This window comes from Bombina bombina, chromosome 5 (genome assembly GCF_027579735.1).
Source record: "Bombina bombina isolate aBomBom1 chromosome 5, aBomBom1.pri, whole genome shotgun sequence".
NCBI lineage: Eukaryota > Metazoa > Chordata > Amphibia > Anura > Bombinatoridae > Bombina > Bombina bombina.
Genome location: NC_069503.1, coordinates 203503920 through 203524611, shown reverse-complemented (window position 1 = coordinate 203524611; position 20692 = coordinate 203503920). Strand labels below are relative to the sequence as shown.

General features: G+C 39.2%; 1 protein-coding gene across 2 annotated transcripts in view; it reads left to right on the top strand.

Moving 5' to 3' along the window:
• Window positions 1-20692, top strand: part of DIP2C (disco interacting protein 2 homolog C) — a 911498-nt gene that overhangs the window by 858360 nt on the left and 32446 nt on the right. For both annotated transcript variants that reach the window (XM_053713839.1, XM_053713838.1), the window contains 2 exons: window positions 8374-8431; window positions 13644-13718. In XM_053713839.1, the coding sequence (XP_053569814.1) occupies window positions 8374-8431; window positions 13644-13718 (133 nt within the window). The remainder of the gene's footprint in view (window positions 1-8373; window positions 8432-13643; window positions 13719-20692) is intronic.

Sequence of the window (20692 nt, the reverse complement as noted above, 5' to 3'; positions counted from 1 at the left end):
AGTTTCTCAGAGTTCCGTCGTTCAAGATGGAAACTATTCGGTCCATTCTTCCTCTGGTCCAAGAGGGTCAATTCATGACAACAGTAGATCTGAAGGATGCGTATCTGCATATTCCCAACCACAAGGAACATCACAAGTTTCTGAGATTTGCTTTCCTAGACAAACATTTTCAGTTTATGGCCCTTCCTTTTGGTATTTCAACAGCTCCCAGGGTGTTCTCAAAGGTTCTGGTAGCATTGCTGGTGGTGCTCAGATTGCAGGGGGTTGTGGTAGCACCTTATCTGGATGACATTCTAGTTCAGGCGCCATCTTTTCAACTAGCAAGCTCCCACATGGAGTTATTGTTGTCTTTTCTGCGCTCCCACGGTTGGAAGGTGAATTTAGGAAAAAGTTACTTGATTCCGGCTACAAGAGTGTTTGGGTTTTTTTTGGGAATCATTCTAGATTCTCTAGAGATGAAGATTTTTTTGACAGAAGCAAGAAAATCAAAAATGTTCAATACGTGCCTTGCTCTTCAGTTCTTTCTTCGGCCGTCATTAGCCCAGTGTATGGAGGTTATTGGTCTGATGGTCTCAGTCATGAACATCATACCTTTTGCTCGGTTCCATCTCAGACCTCTACAGTTTTGCATGCTCAGACAATGGAACAGGGATTATGCTGATTTGTCTCCAAAGATTGTTCTAGATCAGACGACAAGAGATTCCCTTCTGTGGTGGTTGTCTCAGGATCTTCTCTCTCAGGGAACCTGTTTTTGCAGACCTGCCTTGGTGATAGTAACCATGGATGCCAGTCTGCTGGGTTGGGGAGCTGTCTGGGGTTTGTTGATGGCTCAGAGTCTATGGACTCAGGAGGAGTCGGTTCTACCCATAAATATCCTAGAGCTAAGGGCATGCTTCAATGCTCTTTGGTCCTGGCCTCATCTAGCTTCTGTCCAGTTTATCAGGTCTCAGTCGGACAATATAACGTCAGTGGCTTACATCAATCATCAGGGAGGAACTTGGAGTTCCTTGGCCATGACAGAGGTATCCAAGATTATTCAGTGGGCGGAGACCCACAACTGCTGTCTGTCTGCGATCCACATCCCAGGGGTGGACAATTGGGAAGCGGATTTTCTGAGCAGACAGACTTTTCATCCGGGGGAGTGGGAACTTCATCCGGAGGTGTTTTCCAGCTTGATTCTCAGATGGGGCAGCCGGAGTTGGATCTCATGGCATCTCGTCAGAATACCAAGCTCCCGAGGTACGGATCAAGGTCAAGGGATTCTCAGGCTGTTCTGATAGATGCTCTAGCAGTTCCTTGGAAGTTCCCTCTGGCATACGTGTTTCCTCCATTTGCTCTTCTTCCTCGGGTCATTGCTCGGATCAGACAAGAGAGGGCATCGGTGATTCTCATTGCACCAGCGTGGCCTTGCAGGATCTGGTATGCTGATCTGCTGGAAATGTCATGTTTTCCACCTTGGAGTCTTCCATTAAGGAAGGACCTTCTATTTCAGGGGCCCTTCCTTCATCCAAATCTCGTTTCTCTGAAGCTGACTGCTTGGAGATTGAACGCTTGATACTATCCAAGCGTGTTTTTTCTGAGTCGGTCATTGAGACTTTGATTCAGGTGGGTAAGCCTGTGACTTGAAAGATTTATTATAAGATATGGCGTAAATATCTGTATTGGTGTGAATCCAGGGGCTACTCGTGGAGTAGCTTTCGGATTCCTAGGATTTTGTCTTTTCTCCAGGAGGGTCTGGAGAAGGGTTTATCTGCTAGTACCCTGAAGGGTCAAATTTCAGCTTTGTCTATTTTGTTGCACAAGCGTCTGGCGGATGTGCCAGATGTTCAGTCTTTTTGTCAGGCCCTGGTTAGAATTCGGCCTATGTTTAAGTTTGCAACTCCTCCTTGGAGTCTTAATTTAGTTCTTGGAGTTCTCCAACAGGCTCTGTTTGAGCCTATGCATTCTTTGGATATTAAGTTGTTAACCTGGAAGGTTTTATTTTTGGTTGCTATCTCTTCGGCTCAAAGAGCTTCGGAGCTTTCAGTGTTGCAGTGTGAGTCTCCTTTTCTTATTTTTCATTCTGATAAGATAGTACTGCGTACTGTTCTAGGTTTTCTTCCCAAGGTTGTTTCTGATAAGAATATTAATAAAGAAATTGTTGTTCCTTCTTTGTGTCCTAATCCTTCTTCTCATAAGGAACGTTTGTTGCAAAACCTGAATGTAGTTCGTGCATTGAAATATTATTTGCAGGCGACTAAGGATTTTCACCAGTCTTCTTCTTTATTTGTTGTTTTTTCTGGGAAGCGTAAAGGTCAGAAAGCTACGGCTAATTCTCTTTCTTGTTGGTTGAGGAGTGTTATTCACTTGGCATATGAGACTGCTGGACAGCAGCCTCCTGAGAAAATCACGGCTCATGGGCTTTCAAAAATGGTGCTTCTGTAGATCAGATTTGCAAGGCTGCCACTTGGTCATCTTTACACACTTTTTCAAAAATTTTAAATTTGATACTTTTGCTTCAGCTGAGGCTTCTTTTGGGAGAAAGGTTCTTCAAGCAGTGGTGCCTTCTGTTTATTCTGTCTTGTCCCTCCCTTATAATTTGTGTCCTCTAGCTTGGGTATTGATTCCCAATAGTAATTATGATGATCCGTGGACTCACTGTGTCATTAGAAATAAAATAAAATGTATGCTTACCTGATAAATGTGTTTCTTTCTTTACACGGTGAGTCCATGGCCCGCCCTGTATTTTCAGACACTTTATTTATATATAAACCTCAGGCACCTCTGCACCTTATATTACTTCCTTTCTCCTTCCCTTTGGTCGAATGTTTGGGGGTTGTGGGTAAGGGAGTGGTATTTAACAGCTTTGCTGTGGTGCTCTTTGCCTCCTCCTGCTGGTCAGGAGTGATATTCCCAATAGTAATTATGATGATGCGTGGACTCACCGTGTTAAGAAAGAAACAAATTTATCAGGTAAGCATAAATTTTCTTTTTTCCATGCAATAAATACTTTATCATGCTCTTTTATACGCACAGTAGACATGTTTTTTTTTTTACTTTCCAAAGATTTCCCTGGAGAAGAAAATTTAAGGCACGCATGAAAGGGACTGTATTAGTGTGACATTTAAAATGACAGTATCACAGTGAGAACAAATAGCTTAGAAGAAATTCATCTACATATAAAGAAATATAGAAATATATACTGATGCTGGTTGTTTGTTTGTTTTTGCATAATTTAACCATCAAATACTCTTGTAATTGTACTACAAACATAAATAGAAATAAAAACTGTTGCAAACATGTAGTTGTTGAAAGCTCGTGAAAATTGCATGAACGCATGTAGATGCAGATGTTTAGTTTCCGGTCCTTCACTATTTATTGCTCTTCGCTTATTTTATACTCGCCTTTGAGACCTTTTTTTTTTTTTTTTTTAACCCATAATCTAGCAAAACAGCCCAGCGTTTCCTAAAGAGTAAATATATTATTTTGTATTCATAAGTAGAATATATTTTATAGAGAAGCTGTAATTATAGAGTACATATTGGTAAATGCACTGCTGTTCCAGACCGATGAGCACAGCCTATATAATTGCTTTAGAGACCTGCTGTACATTGAATGCTAAACCCAGTTTACTCTAGTGTCTCATTCATTTCTTCTTCTGTGCCAAATGTCTTCCTTGCTCCTAACATTACTTAAGCCCGGATCATAAACATCTTCCAGCAGAAATAATTCCCATACCAAATTACACTTTCTAGGAACATCTCTGACCTGAGACCTCTTGTTATACATTGATAATTTTATAGTTTGAGTTTATCATGGAAAATCGCTTTTGCAGCATAAAGTTACCGGGACACATGTAGGTTATAGCCAGTTTGGGGCTCATCTTTCACTAAATAGCTTTATCCTACAAGGAAAGTGGTGATAATGTGCTTAAAGGGACATTAAACCCACAGTTTTTTTTTTTTTATGATCCAGATAGAAAATACAATTTTAAACAACATTCCAATTTACTTCTATTATCTAATTTGCTTCATTATTTAGATATCCTATGTTGAAGAAATTGCAATGCACATGGTTCAGCCAATATCAAGAGAATGAAGCAAATTAGATAATAAAAAAAAATTGGAATGTTGTTTGAAATTGTATTCTCTATCTGAATCTTGAAAGAAAATGTTTGGGTTTAATGTCCCTTTAAGTGAGAAGTACCTTATTTCTAAAATTAAATGTGGCCTATTTTAGAGCTTCTAGTTTGGAAGTAGTTTTTATGTTTCCTAAAATAAAAAATATTTTTTCCTACTCAAAATATATATTTTCACATATGAAACAAGAATGAATTAGTGGATTACATAAGTGCTACAAATAAAAAGCATGTTTTACACGCATTTAAAACTCAAAATTTGTATGATTTTTATGAGAACCCTCTTCAGTGTTGTAAATTGTATCTTCTTTGCTAATTATTGTCAGATTTAAATTCCTTATGCACATACCAACCAATTAATGAGCAGTATGTAGGAAGGTCAGAATTTTACATTCCATAGAATGCACTCCAGCCACTCTGTGGGGAGTTGAAAAACTAAAATATTCAGCTTTAAATGAAAAAAAAAAAAAACACAGGTAAAATAAATAATGAAAGTATTCATTAAACTTTTTTTTTATTATTTAATTCCCTATGAATGTTTAATGTTCCTTTAAAGTGTCAGCGGTCGTTAAAGGGAAAGTCCCAAAAAAACTTTAATGATTCAAATAGGGTATGTATTTGTAAACAACTTTCCAATTTACTTTTATCACCAATTTTGCTTTGTTCTCTTGTTGTTATTAGTTGAAAGCTAAACATAGGAGGTTCATATACTAATTTCTTAGACCTTAAAGGCCGCCTCTAATTCTAAATGCATTTTGATAGTTTTTCACAACTAGAGGGCATTAGTTCATGTGTTTCATATAGATAACATTGAGTTCACGCACGTGAATTTACCGAGGAGTGAATCCTGGTTGGCTAAAATGCAAGTCTGTCAAAAGAACTGAAATAAGGGGGTAGTCTGCAGAGGCTTAGAAACAAGGTAATTACAGAGGTAAAAAGTGTATTAATATAACTGTGTTGGTTATGCAAAACTGAGGAATATTTAATAAAGGGATTATCTATCTTTTAAAACAACACAAATTCTGGTGTTGACTGTCCCTTTAAGGGTTTAACTAGAGCAGCTTCGCCGATAGTGGTGAAGGTGTGCTAGAACTGCATGTCTCACTTCCGGAGGCATGCAGATATAGCGCAGTCTTTCCAGTAAGACCTACGCATTATCCGGCACATGTATGAGCGCATTTGACCGCAGACATACAGGGTACATTGGTGGTCTTTAAGGTGTTAAAGTAATTGCACCATCCCCCAACCTCTGTGTTTTTTAGCTTCTTCACTGATTTTCCGGAGGTATTTTTTTTATTTATTTGGATACCATCATTTCTTCCGTTTGCAGAATTTAATTTTATTTATAATAAATGTTGTTATTGTTATGTTTCAGTGTCAGAATTTATAAATGATCAGGTTCCCTCATAGGTTGTTGACTCATAGTTAGCAATACTGGAGTGAATCCTACATACTTAAAGAGGCATGGAAGTGAAATTGAAAGTTTTATAGAGCATGCAATTTTAAAAACCATAAAACACAGTAGAGTAGCAGAATGAATACATGCATTCTAAATAGACAACACACAGGCACTTCATTTGGATTTTACATGAGTAGTAAAAAAAAAAAAAAAATCTGACAAACTAAGTTTTATTTTATTTCCCACTGCATCTTGTGACAGCCACCAGCCAATCACAAAATGGATATACAGATATTTTCTGTAAATCTTTCACATGATCAGTAGGTGCTGGTGCCTTAGAAAGTGTGCATATAAAAAGATTGTGCAAATTTGGATATTGAATGTGAATTTGAAAGTTGTTTGAAATAGTGTGCTCTATCCAAACCATGAAAGTTTAATTTGACTTTAGTGGTCCCAGTTGAAGTCTGATGTCATATGTACTTATTTTCTCTTGGTATCCTTTGGCGGAAGTTAGCCTCTTTATCATGCGCATGTCTAGAGCACTATATGGCAGTACTGTTTGCTGTAGTGTTATGGTGCTCAAGAAAATGTGCACACTCTTGAGTCTACCTTAGTATGCCCTTATGAAAAGAAGCTAAGTTTCAGCAAAGGTCATCAAGAGAAAGCAATACATTTGCTAAAACATAAAACTGGATTTTTTTTAATTGCTCTGTCTGAATCATAATATTTTTAATTTGGACTTCCATATCCCTTTAAGTATGCTGCAGGTTTTCTAACCCATGGACACCATACTCAAGTTGGTTTTCACGTGGTGTATCACTGGTTTGTTCTAGATTTGCAAAATCTTTACTAAACACTTTATTGGATTCAGTAAATACAGTAAATTTGTATAATAAACAAATGCATAATAAAAAGACAATGCAATAGCACTTAGTCTGAACTTCAAATTAGTAGATTTTTTTTTTCTGACAGATTTCAAAGTTATGTCTATTTCCACTGCATCATCTGACAGCCATCAGCCAATCACAAATGCATATACGTATATATTCTGTGAATTCTTGCACATGCTCAGTAGGAGCTGGTGACATAAAAAGTGTAAATATAAAAAGACTGTGCACATTTTGTTAAATGAAGTAAATTGGAAAGTTGTTTAAAAATTGCTGCTCTATCTGAATCGTGAAAGTTTAATTTTGGCTTGAGTGTCCCTTTAATGTGCATTTTTATTTGTTAATGTTATGTATCCATTTAAATAAGTTATTCTTGTTCATGTTAGTATTATACAGGGGTCTACCTATTTGTATTTCTACACATAGAATACCAAGAGACCAAAGCAAATATGATGATAAAAGTAAATTGGAAAGTTGTTTAAAATGACATCCCTATCTGAATCATGAAAGTTTAATTTTGACTAGACTGTCCCTTTAATTCTCAGCGGTAAAGGGTCCCTGGAATTTATTATTCCCCCCCCCCCCCCAAATGTTGATGGATAACTGGAGTATCATTGGGGGAAATGTCTGTTCTGAGAAACCTCATGAAATGGAAGTAAATATAATTGCACAGTTCTATTTCTATTGAAAACTTTTGTTTTTGTTGACTGATATATTTTGTGGGGTCAATATGAGGGCTGTCCTGTAAGTGTTCTTTATATATATATATATATATATATATATATATATATATATATATATATATATATATATATATATATAATCTCCTGTGTTGCAGAATTTATAGGAAAACGTTTTTCAGCGCTGTAAAATGTGTACAGCATTTTTGGCATAAATTAAATTCAGATATATCATACAATTCTAAACACATTTTCAATTTACTTCTGTTATCAAATTTGCTTTGTTCTCTTGATATTGTTTGCTGAATGAGGAGCAATGCGCTACGGGGAGCTATCTGAACACACCCAGTAAGCCAATAAAAAGAGGAATATATGTGCAGCCACCGCTCCGTAGCCTACCTAGGTATGCTTTTCAACTAAGGATGTTGAGAGAGTTAAATTGGAAAGTTGTTTAAACTGGCTTTTACTGCTCCCTGTATCTTGAGCTACTAGTTATATATACATTAGGAGCAATACATAAAGACTATTTATATAGATAATATGGTTGGGGGTTTTTTTGCTTAAAGGGATAGGAAAGTCCAAATTCAACTTGCCTGATTCAGATAGAGCATATAAATAATATACCATTTTAAACAACTTTCCAATTCACTTCTATTCTCTTAGAATTCCTTGTTGAAAAAGAATATGCACACATAATACACTAGTAGGAGCTAGTTGCTGATTGGTGCCTGCACACATTTGTCTCTTGTGATTGGCTAACTAGATATGTTCAGCTAGCTGCCAGCAGTGCAATGCTGTTCCTTCATCAAAAGATAACAAGAGAATGAAGCAAATTTGATAATAGAAGTAAATTGGAAAGTTGTTTAAAATTGTATGTTCTATCCAAATCATTAAAGAAAATTTTGGGGATTTCCTGTTCTTTTAACATTACATTGCAATATTATAGCATTACATAAAGTTCTTGAGCCCTGCTATTGCTGACCTTCACTTACGGCTTCAGACCTCCCTGTACCTGGATGAACACTGTTTATGATGGATCCATACTGACCACAGCATTACTATTTTTTCCAAGATGGATGTAGATGTTGCTGGTTAGTTAAATTGCTAATCTAGCACTAGTCATGTCCTTCTCTATTGGTATTAGGGAATATTCTTCTACCTTAATAGTAGACTTATTGAGCAGGTGTTACAAGATACATGTTCTATGTATGTGTCTCAGGCAATTGAATGTGCTTCATTACAAACATTTCTTATTTTTATTACAACATGAAATATTTATTTGTATTTCAGAGTTCGATTAGTAGAAAGAGGATCCCCACACAGTTTGCCTCTCATGGAATCAGGAAAAGTAAGTAGATTCTCATATTTCCATAAATATGTGTAAGTCTGTGTGTATCTATGTAAATATGTCTGTGTATGTATATAGATATATACATAATCTTTATAAAAAGTTGTAGTCCCATATTCCCTTGACAAATTAGATGCTTCCCAGAGACACATTTTTCTGAGATGAATTAAGATAGGATAAAGAAAGATAAATTGCCCAGGTTACATGTACTGAGGTAGAGTTGCAAATTTAATTTATAAACTGGGTTGCAGTTTTCATGTGTATTAAAGAGACAGTGTACACCAATTTTCATATAGCTGCATGTAATAGAAGCTACTATAAAGATGAATATGCACAAATAATTATCTAAAAATCCAGCATAAAACTTTTTAAAAACTTACTTAGAAGCTCCCGGTTTAGCACTGTTGATGAGGTTAAGTTGGCACACCATGGAAAGGGGCTGGGAAAGCAGAAAGCGCAGTGTTCTGCTGTGAGGCGTTCAGAACAACGAATGCTTCAGACAAATCAAGGAACTTTCAGCATGAAGTATTTTATACTTCATTACTCAAAGTCCCCTTTATTTGATCCACTAGCAAATCCTAATGTTTCACAAAAGCTAGGATTTACTATCACTTTAAGGGACATTGAAGTGATATATTGTTTAATTAATTCAGGTGAGGCAGGCGGTATTTACTAACTCTACATGGTTATTTAATGGCCATAATTCCTTTGTTATGCGCCAAAAATGGACAGATGTGTGAACTATAGTGACTGTTCTTAGGATAGAATATGATGGAGAGGCCGATATGTGTTCTACCCTAGTGTGCAGAAAACTATAGAAATATAAACTTTTTGCTCACTATGATATTGTTCATATGTTGCAGACAGTACAGTAGGAATTATTAGCAGTATGTCATGAAGACCTCTGCCAGACTCCTTTATCTCTCTCACTGGTCAATATCAGCTGCACCTTTCTGTTAGTTCTTATACTGGCTCCACATATGCTGCACAATCAAATTCAAGGTATTGACCATAACATACAAAGTGATTAATACATTAAATTCAAAGATATTTCCACACTCCTCTTTAGAAATTCCCAAACTGCCATCTTTCATTTACCAATGACTAATGTATATTCTCATCAATCGTTACCTCCTCCACACCAAGACATCTCTTTTTGCATTTACTCTGTGGAAGGTTCTGCCTTGCTTTTTAAATATTTTTTTTTACATTACATTTACCCCAGGTACAGTAATTATCTACCCCCTAAATGTTTATCAGTTTCCAACTGTCGCTTCTCTCTGCTACTGCAGCTAAATACTACACACATATGTGTGTGTGTGTGTGTATATATATATATACACTCTGTGTTGGGTGGGACCGATACGATACAGAAAAAAAATGTTTAGAGCGGCAGTGAGTGGGAAGGAGGGGGATGGAGGGAGAGGGGGCTCCTATAGTGGTTGGGGGATTAGAGGGTGGGCAATCAATCTGGGAGGGGGAAGGGGGTAGGGTAATGAGAGGGGGTAGCTACACTACAGAAAAAAAAGTTTATTACGGGTAAGACTGCTGCCTTGCAGAAAAAAAATGTTGGGATAGAGAGATAGGGATAGAGAGATAGGGATAGGGATAGATGGATAGGGATAGATGGATAGGGATAGATGGATAGGGATAGAGAGATAGGGATAGATGGATAGGGATAGATGGATAGGGATAGATGGATAGGGATAGATGGATAGGGATAGAGAGATAGGGATAGATGGATAGGGATAGATGGATAGGGATAGATGGATAGGGATAGATGGATAGGGATAGAGAGATAGGGATAGATGGATAGGGATAGATGGATAGGGATAGATGGATAGGGATAGATGGATAGGGATAGATGGATAGGGATAGAGAGATAGGGATAGATGGATAGGGATAGAGAGATAGGGATAGATGGATAGGGATAGATGGATAGGGATAGATGGATAGGGATAGAGAGATAGGGATAGGGATAGATGGATAGGGATAGATGGATAGGGATAGAGAGATAGGGATAGGGATAGATGGATAGGGATAGAGAGATAGGGATAGGGATAGATGGATAGGGATAGATGGATAGAGGGGGAGAGATAGAGGGTTAGGGACAGATGGATAAGAGTGATAGGGATAGATGTACAGAGGGAGAGAGACGGGGGGGAGAGACAGAAAGATGGATAGAGAGATATAGAGATAGATGGCTAGAGGGAGAGGGATAGACTGCTAGAGGGAGAGGGATAGATGGCTAGAGGGAGAGGGATAGATGGCTAGAGGGAGAGGGATAGATGGCTAGAGGGAGAGGGATAGATGGTTAGAGGGAGAGGGATAGATGGCTAGAGGGAGAGGGATAGATGGCTAGAGGGAGAGGGATAGATGGCTAGAGGGAGAGGGATAGATGGCTAGAGGGAGAGGGATAGATGGCTAGAGGGAGAGGGATAGATGGCTAGAGGGAGAGGGATAGATGGCTAGAGGGAGGGGGATAGATGGCTAGAGGGAGAGGGATAGATGGCTAGAGGGAGAGGGATAGATGGCTAGAGGGAGAGGGATAGATGGCTAGAGGGAGAGGGATAGATGGCTAGAGGGAGAGGGATAGATGGCTAGAGGGAGAGGGATAGATGGCTAGAGGGAGAGGGATAGATGGCTAGAGGGAGAGGGATAGATGGCTAGAGGGATAGATGGCTAGAGGGAGAGGGATAGATGGCTAGAGGGAGAGGGATAGATGGCTAGAGGGAGAGGGATAGATGGTTAGAGGGAGGGGGATAGATGGCTAGAGGGAGAGGGATAGATGGTTAGAGGGAGAGGGATAGATGGCTAGAGGGAGAGGGATAGATGGCTAGAGGGAGAGGGATAGATGGTTAGAGGGAGAGGGATAGATGGCTAGAGGGAGAGGGATAGATGGCTAGAGGGAGAGGGATAGATGGCTAGAGGGAGAGGGATAGATGGCTAGAGGGAGAGGGATAGATGGCTAGAGGGAGAGGGATAGATGGCTAGAGGGAGAGGGATAGATGGCTAGAGGGAGAGGGATAGATGGCTAGAGGGATAGATGGCTAGAGGGAGAGGGATAGATGGCTAGAGGGAGAGGGATAGATGGCTAGAGGGATAGGGATAGATGGTTAGAGGGAGAGGGATAGATGGTTAGAGGGAGAGGGATAGATGGCTAGAGGGAGAGGGATAGATGGCTAGAGGGAGAGGGATAGATGGCTAGAGGGAGAGGGATAGATGGCTAGAGGGATAGATGGCTAGAGGGATAGATGGCTAGAGGGATAGATGGCTAGAGGGATAGATGGCTAGAGGGATAGATGGCTAGAGGGATAGATGGCTAGAGGGAGAGGGATAGATGGCTAGAGGGAGAGGGATAGATGGTTAGAGGGAGAGGGATAGATGGTTAGAGGGATAGGGATAGATGGTTAGAGGGAGAGGGATAGATGGCTAGAGGGAGAGGGATAGATGGCTAGAGGGAGAGGGATAGATGGCTAGAGGGAGAGGGATAGATGGCTAGAGGGAGAGGGATAGATGGCTAGAGGGAGAGGGATAGATGGCTAGAGGGAGAGGGATAGATGGCTAGAGGGAGAGGGATAGATGGCTAGAGGGATAGATGGCTAGAGGGAGAGGGATAGATGGCTAGAGGGAGAGGGATAGATGGTTAGAGGGAGAGGGATAGATGGCTAGAGGGAGAGGGATAGATGGCTAGAGGGAGAGGGATAGATGGCTAGAGGGAGAGGGATAGATGGCTAGAGGGAGAGGGATAGATGGCTAGAGGGAGAGGGATAGATGGCTAGAGGGAGAGGGATAGATGGCTAGAGGGAGAGGGATAGATGGCTAGAGGGAGAGGGATAGATGGCTAGAGGGAGAGGGATAGATGGTTAGAGGGAGAGGGATAGATGGTTAGAGGGAGAGGGATAGATGGTTAGAGGGAGAGGGATAGATGGCTAGAGGGAGAGGGATAGATGGCTAGAGGGAGAGGGATAGATGGCTAGAGGGAGAGGGATAGATGGCTAGAGGGAGAGGGATAGATGGCTAGAGGGAGAGGGATAGATGGCTAGAGGGAGAGGGATAGATGGCTAGAGGGAGAGGGATAGATGGCTAGAGGGAGAGGGATAGATGGCTAGAGGGAGAGGGATAGATGGCTAGAGGGAGAGGGATAGATGGCTAGAGGGAGAGGGATAGATGGCTAGAGGGAGAGGGATAGATGGCTAGAGGGAGAGGGATAGATGGCTAGAGGGAGAGGGATAGATGGCTAGAGGGAGAGGGATAGATGGCTAGAGGGAGAGGGATAGATGGCTAGAGGGAGAGGGATAGACGGCTAGAGGGAGAGGGATAGACGGCTAGAGGGAGAGGGATAGACGGCTAGAGGGAGGGGGATAGACGGTTAGAGGGAGAGGGATAGATGGTTAGAGGCAGGGGGATTGATGGTTAGAGGCAGGGGGATTGATGGCTAGAGGGAGAGGGAATAGATGGTTAGAGGGAGAGGGAATAGATGGTTAGAGGGAGAGGGAATAGATGGCTAGAGGGAGAGGGATAGATGGCTAGAGGGAGAGGGATAGATGGCTAGAGGGAGAGGGATAGATGGTTAGAGGGAGAGGGATAGATGGTTAGAGGGAGAGGGATAGATGGCTAGAGGGAGGGGGATAGATGGTTAGAGGGAGAGGGATAGATGGCTAGAGGGAGGGGGATAGATGGCTAGAGGGAGGGGGCAGGAGCAGGTGGAACCACTGCACTGCAGAAAAAAAATGTTGAGAGCGGCAGAGAGGGGGAAAAGGGAGAGGGGATCCTGGTTAGTGTGCGAGTATGGGTGTTCAACTTTTTGGGTGAGTAGGGTTTTTTACTTTCATCTCTTAATACAAGCACAAGCAAATGTGCACAAAAAGCCGCTGCCTAGCGATGTTATTGCAGGGGCGCTAATTTGCGCTCCACTCGTAATCTCGCCCTTGATGTGCCTATGGTTCTAATCTGCCACCTAATGTATGTTTCTATATTTAATCTGTGTCCTAGAGATCCAGATAAAGATGATTTATCCATAGCATGTTTCCTTGTGAAATCTCGCTGAGGTAATGATACTAGATAAGTTTTTGTTTTTGCATTTACCTAAATAATTTTGTGTATTTTCATAGTTTTAACATGTCTGAATAATAAGCCGTAATCCCCCGTCTTTAATCTTCTAGTAGAGGCTGATTTTGTAACCTACAAGTCCTTTTCTTTCTCACTATAGATCCTCCCAGGAGTTCGTATAATAATTGCAAATCCAGAAACAAAAGGACCCCTTGGAGACTCGCATCTTGGGGAGGTGAGTCACCCAGAGCATCTGCGTAAAACGATTGTGCATTATATTCTCAGAAACGCGTTTCATCTTGTAGACACAGGCAATCCTGAAACAATGGTACATAGCAGGCCCAATGGTAACAGCACAGAAGGGCATAAAACACTGACCGTTTGTCTTCTGTTAAACATAGTTGTTTCCTTTATGTTGTCCATAGTTGATAGTTTATCATTGCAAAGAGATGACCCTACACATTTCTTATACTTTTTTACAGCGCTGGTAAATGTTCAGCTCTATGGACTTTACCGATAGGGCATTTTACAGCATTGCGCAATTTCCCTTATGATTTATGTAAATGTCTTCTATTATTCTACTCCATAACTGTTAACTTAATGTTACAGCGCTGCGTAATATGTTGGTGCTTTATAAATAAACAACAATAATAATAAGTATTACTGAGTCCCCATGCACTTGATTTCATTTCACAGTCTGGCATATCAGCAGTTACTAATAGTATTTTTATATTTTTTCTTAAACTTGTTAGGTATACTTAAAATTTCCATTGCTTTAGACTTGCATTTGTTAAAGTTTTTATTTTACAATCTATTTACTGTTAATATCGGGGGGGGGGGGGTTGTTGTTGTTTTTTATACAAATGAAAGCAATTAACTCCAAAAAAAATCATCTTTTTCAGTTGGGATTTTATATGAAAAATGTTCTACAACTTTGTCTAATTTGCAATTGTATGATTCATTCAATCACAAAGAATTTCTATTAATTGAAGCAACATGGACTAGATTCAGGGTATATTTTGGCCTAGGCAAACAAGGCACTTGCCTAGTGCGGCATATTGGGGGGGGGGGGGGGCAAAAAATTTTTGGTAACTATATTTGTACGAACCTTAGTTATTTTAGAAGTATTATACAGGTATATAATGGGAGATTTTGCCCAAAGAGCTTATATTCTATGGGGTATAGACTGCTCATGGAGCTTACATTTTATATGTAGCTCTGAACCTTTATTAAAAAAATGCATAAAAAAGTTATAAGGGCTTTAACATAGAGATATATATATATATATATATATGTGTGTGTGTGTATATGTATGTATATATATATATATATATATATATATATATATATATATATATATATATATATATACACAGTATATTGATCAAAGAGAGCACTAACAGTTAACCTAATCCTGCTACCCCCTATCAAGCCAGTCAAATACAGACACCGTCCCTTTAAGAACAAATCAGTGTAAACATCACACTCATATTGAGATAATTTAAAACAATATTTATCAGGGCAATAAAAAACAAACCAATCCAACTGAGCCTATATCAGGGATCCCTAAATAAATGTTACCGGTATAAATGTTGCAACATAAAATATAGCATAGCCATGTAATGTGGCACAACGTAATCAGCAATCTGTTAAAGTTTCACCTGGAATAGTGAACAATGTATCCACAAGATGTTACAGTTCATATAAGTGTAACAAAACAGGGCAAGTAAACCTCTCTTCTTAGTGACAGGGAATTCACAGTAGTATGTAAACAGACCAGTGGTCCTCCTAGAGGCCAAACTCACCGGACCACCAGATCTTCTGCAGGGACTCAACAGCTCTGACTTGCTATATGTTAATATGCAGGTCTTCTTACCCCTTATGCCAGGACCGGCTTTTTAAAAAACACACTGACTCTGTGTGTCCGCCTCCAATTCGTGATGTCACTGACTGAGTGTTGCTGCTGCTTTTTTCCAAGACCGGTGGAAAAACATGATGCAAATTTGTGCTGTATGAATATTGGTACAAATACAGTTCAAGTAGAAAGTGTCCCTTCAATCAGAAGAGAGGAATGGGCTCAGTGAACAGAAAATGTGCACACTATTTAGTTACTCATAGTGTGTCTATCCAGCTTCTAGCTACATGTGTTTCACCCCACAGCTGATCGCTCTCAGGGCTTCATCAGGCATGACAAGTTGATGTCTGTATCATTCATTTGCCTTTATTTATACATGCCACGAGTGTATTAACTCTTGATTGCCCTAAGTGTAGTACTATAATTTTAACTGTTTAAATACAATCACAGTGGTCGAGAATGGCAACCCCCAATTCAAAATTTTAACAGTAGGATTCTGCATATATACAATAAATATCAATAAATTTGCGCATGTTTACTTTATCTATGTATTTATTATCTGCATCAAATATAAGGCTTATAATGTAAACATTGGAATTCTGCATATATACAATACCAAAATAGGCTAGTAACAAACTTTTGCAAATCAAAAATTCTTATCAATACATAGAAACAAGCTTACTTTATCTATGTGTTTATTACCTGCATCAAATATAAGGCTTATAATTTTAAAACTATTGTACAAGATACGCTCAGACACACAACCAAAGTATCTGAGCTAATATCTAAAAGAGGCACCTGTACAAAAAACATATATTTAAAAAAATATATATGTATATATATATATATATATATATATATATATATACACACAACAATAGAAATTAAAATGTAAAAATTAATACTAATGAAAATATAAAATAAAATAAAAATCAAAGTGTCTACAATCAACAGATAAGAGAGGATGTGTTCTTTTTAAAGACACAGTCCAATAATGTACCAAAGTCCTATGGATTCAGGAGATATCAATCGATGTAGAAGTACCAAGGCGCACATCCAGGCAGCTCTTCTTGTAATGTCACACCAGACAAAGAAGACTCTATGATACAAAAGATAGAAGGCGCCACATAGTGCAAATCAGAGGGTCACACAGAGTAAATTGTGCAGATGAAGTCAATCCTATTCACGTGAAGTATAGCACAATATGTGCCAATAAAGCAGGCTGGATCCAAAAAGTCGTCCGGCACACTCTCAGGCAACTCAGCACCTAGATGTTATCCTTGTCCCACCATGGAGGAGTCCAGGGATAAAAACACATACTCACACAGCAACCCAGCAGCCGGCAATAGACAGAGGGGTGTGGAGTTCCACAAGGATAGGCAGTCCAGAAGTCCAAAAGGAATAAGTAGCAACAGCAGCAAGATATAGATAAAAGGTTTATTAAAAACAGTAACGCATTTCTCAGTGACGCAGCACCATTTCCTCAGGTGTGTGTATGTGTTTTTATCCCTGGTAAACGCGATTGGGTTTGCGTCGAGTAAGGGTGTTCATTTCCCCCCCCCCCCCACTGTTTGTGCTCCATTGAAGTCTATGGGGGAATTCATTAACGCAGTTGCGATATTCGAAGTTTAGCTTTTATCATTCGTCGGGTTAGCAAAAACCTTTTACTTTCAACTTGTAATACGAGCGCAACCCAATGCGCGCAAAAAGCCTCCACCTAGCGAAGTTAGCACTCAAGTTGGAGCACAAACTACAGCTCAAATCGTAATCTAGCTAGGGTTGCCACCTCAGCCATGTTTTCCGGGACACTTATAAGTTACACATGTTGCAGGGTGTGCAGGGATGAATATGGATAGAGCTGTCTAGAAACACAATACATGTTCCTTTCTGCACACCCTGCGGCACGTGTAACTCATAAGTGTCCAGGAAAACATGGCGCAGGTGGCAACCCTAAATCCAGCCCATAATTTTCATTGAATGTTTGAATTCTTTAGCCATTAGCATTAATCGCATGCTAATTCCTCCAGGCTGCTCATAAAAGACCAAATGTTTTTGCACCACCTCAGTCAAAGTAAGTTCAGAGGAATGAATAAGATTATGTAAGATTTCCTTTTTATTAGTAGTTTCTAAAGCAGAACTCAGTACAGCACATGGCAGTGATTGGTTATAGGAAGTAAGCAATTTAGGCTTTAGTAGTAAGTTTGGTGGAGGACTCAGGCAAATGTGTACAATAGCACCACCACAGTCCTTAAATGGTAGTACAAGCAGCACTTAAATTAGGTAGTATGGTGCAACCTTTTGTGGCTCCCTAAAAAAATAGGTTTTGACAGGTTCCCAAATAATCTTCCTGGCTTCTAAATTTGCCAGCCCCTGATAAAATACTAAACAGATTCTACTAAAGAGCAGCTTTAGCTTAATGATGTGTTGAATTTACATAGAAGATTTTGCTGGGAGTTTTTTTTTTTTTTTTTTTTTTTGCTATCTGTTAAATGACTTTCCCTTTTCATGTATTTTATTTTAGATATCTGATGATCAATGAAAGTAATTTTCTGTTAGAGACGTTGAATATCAGTAGTGGTTATAGAAATAGATAATAGCTCTTTTGATTTCTGACGGAGCATTAATCAATGAGAGTTAGCTTTTTCCTTTGTTCAATATACATTTAGTTAGTGCATCAATGTAATTTTGCTTTTGAAAATTAAAATATGAAATTATATGTAATTAACTTGTAGATTAATTATTTTTTTTCTATTATGTTAATAAGCTTTTAATCTCTAAGTTAATTTCTTTTTGTTTTAAGCTGCATAGTTTATAAAAAATACATTGAATTACTGCAACACAAAATACTGCAAAGTTTTAAGAATTTGTGCATTTATTGGAATCACTTTTGTACTGCTAAATTAGCACTTTAGAATGAGGATAGTTTTTTAAATAAGTTATTTGACAAGTGTTTAGATGTGCAGTATTTAAAGAATTGAAATAGACTACAATGAATGCACTAAATGTGAAACTGTACCCATGTCCTGAAATATCCGATAAAATTAATTAATTTCAAACTGCAACAAATTATTTAGGCCTAGATTTGGAGTTCGGCGGTAGAAGGGCTGTTAACGCTCCGCTGGCTTTTTTCTGGCCGCACCATAAATTTAACTCTGGTATCGAGAGTTCAAACAAATGCTGCGTTAGGCTCCAAAAAAGGAGCGTAGAGCATTTTTACCGCAAATGCAACTCTCGATACCAGAGTTGCTTACGGACGCGGCCAGCCTCAAAAACATGCTCGTGCACGATATCCCCATAGGAAACAATGGGGCTGTTTGAGCTGAAAAAAAACCTAACACCTGCAAAAAAGCAGCGTTCAGCTCCTAACGCAGCCCCATTGTTTCCTATGGGGAAACACTTCCTAAGTCTGCACCTAACACTCTAACATGTACCCCGAGTCTAAACACCCCTACCCTTACACTTATTAACCCCTAATCTGCCGCTCCCGCTATCGCTGACCCCTGCATATTATTTTTAACCCCTAATCTGCCGCTCCGTAAACCGCCGCAACCTACGTTATCCCTATGTACCCCTAATCTGCTGCCCTAACATCGCCGACCCCTATATTATATTTATTAACCCCTAATCTGCCCCCCACAACGTCGCCTCCACCTGCCTACACTTATTAACCCCTAATCTGCCGAGCGGACCTGAGCGCTACTATAATAAAGTTATTAACCCCTAATCCGCCTCACTAACCCTATCATAAATAGTATTAACCCCTAATCTGCCCTCCCTAACATCGCCGACACCTAACTTCAATTATTAACCCCTAATCTGACGACCGGAGCTCACCGCTACTATAATAAATGGATTAACCCCTAAAGCTAAGTCTAACCCTAACACTAACACCCCCCTAAATTAAATATAATTTAAATCTAACGAAATAAATTAACTCTTATTAAATAAATTATTCCTATTTAAAGATAAATACTTACCTGTAAAATACATCCTAATATAGCTACAATATAAATTATAATTATATTATAGCTATTTTAGGATTTATATTTATTTCTTCTGTTATGTGTGATCAGTCCACGGGTCATCATTACTTCTGGGATATTATCTGCTCCCCTACAGGAAGTGCAAGAGGATTCACCCAGCAGAGTTGCCATATAGCTCCTCCCCTCTACGTCACCTCCAGTCATTCTCTTGCACCCAAAGACTAGATAGGAGGTGTGAGAGGACTATGGTGATTATACTTAGTTTTTAGAACTTCAATCAAAAGTTTGTTATTTTACAATAGCACCGGAGCGTGTTATTACCTCTCTGGCAGAGTTTGAAGAAGAATCTACCAGAGTTTTTCTTATGATTTTAACCGGAGTAGTTAACATCATATTGCTGTTTCTCGGCCATCTGAGGGAGGTAAAAACTTCAGATCAGGGGACAGCGGGCAGTTGAATCTGCATTGAGGTATGTAGCAGTTTTTATTTTCTGAATGGAATTGATGAAAAAATCCTGCCATACCGTTATAATGAACATGTATGTATGCTTTACACTTTAGTATTCTGGGGATGGTATTACACCGGAATTACTCTGTAAAAGTACATTAAACCTTTTATTAGGTATTTTTCATGTTAAACGTTTTTGCTGGAATGTAGAATCGTTTGCATTAATGAGGTACTGAGTGAATAAATATTTGGGCATTATTTTTCCACTTGGCAGTTTGCTTGTGTTAATTATGACAGTTTCGTTTCTCTCTCACTGCTGTGTGTGAGAGGGAGGGGCCGTTTTTGGCGCTCTTTGCTACGCATCAAAAATTTCCAGTCAGTTTTTCTGCATGATCCGGTTCATCTCTAACAGAACTCAGGGGTCTTCAAACTTCTTTGAAGGGAGGTAGATTCTCTCAGCAGAGCTGTGAGACTTATATAGTGACTGTGATTTAAAACGTTGCTCTGTAATTTTTATGTTTAAAATTTAATTAGTGTTATTTTACTAATGGGAACAAACCTTTGCTAAAAAGTTGTGTTGTTTGTTAAGAGTGATGCTATAACTGTTTTTCAGTTCATTATTTCAACTGTCATTTAATCGTTTAGTGCTTCTTGAGGCACAGTACGTTTTTATTAAATAAAATTGTAACCGAGTTGCATGTTTATTGCTAGTGTGTTAAACATGTCTGATTCAGAGGAAGATACCTGTGTCATTTGTTCCAATGCCAAGGTGGAGCCCAATAGAAATTTATGTACTAACTGTATTGATGCTACTTTAAATAAAAGCCAATCTGTACAAATTGAACAAACAGCGAGGGGAGAGTTATGCCGACTAACTCGCCTCACGTGTCAGTACCTGCATCTCCCGCCCGGGAGGTGCGTGAT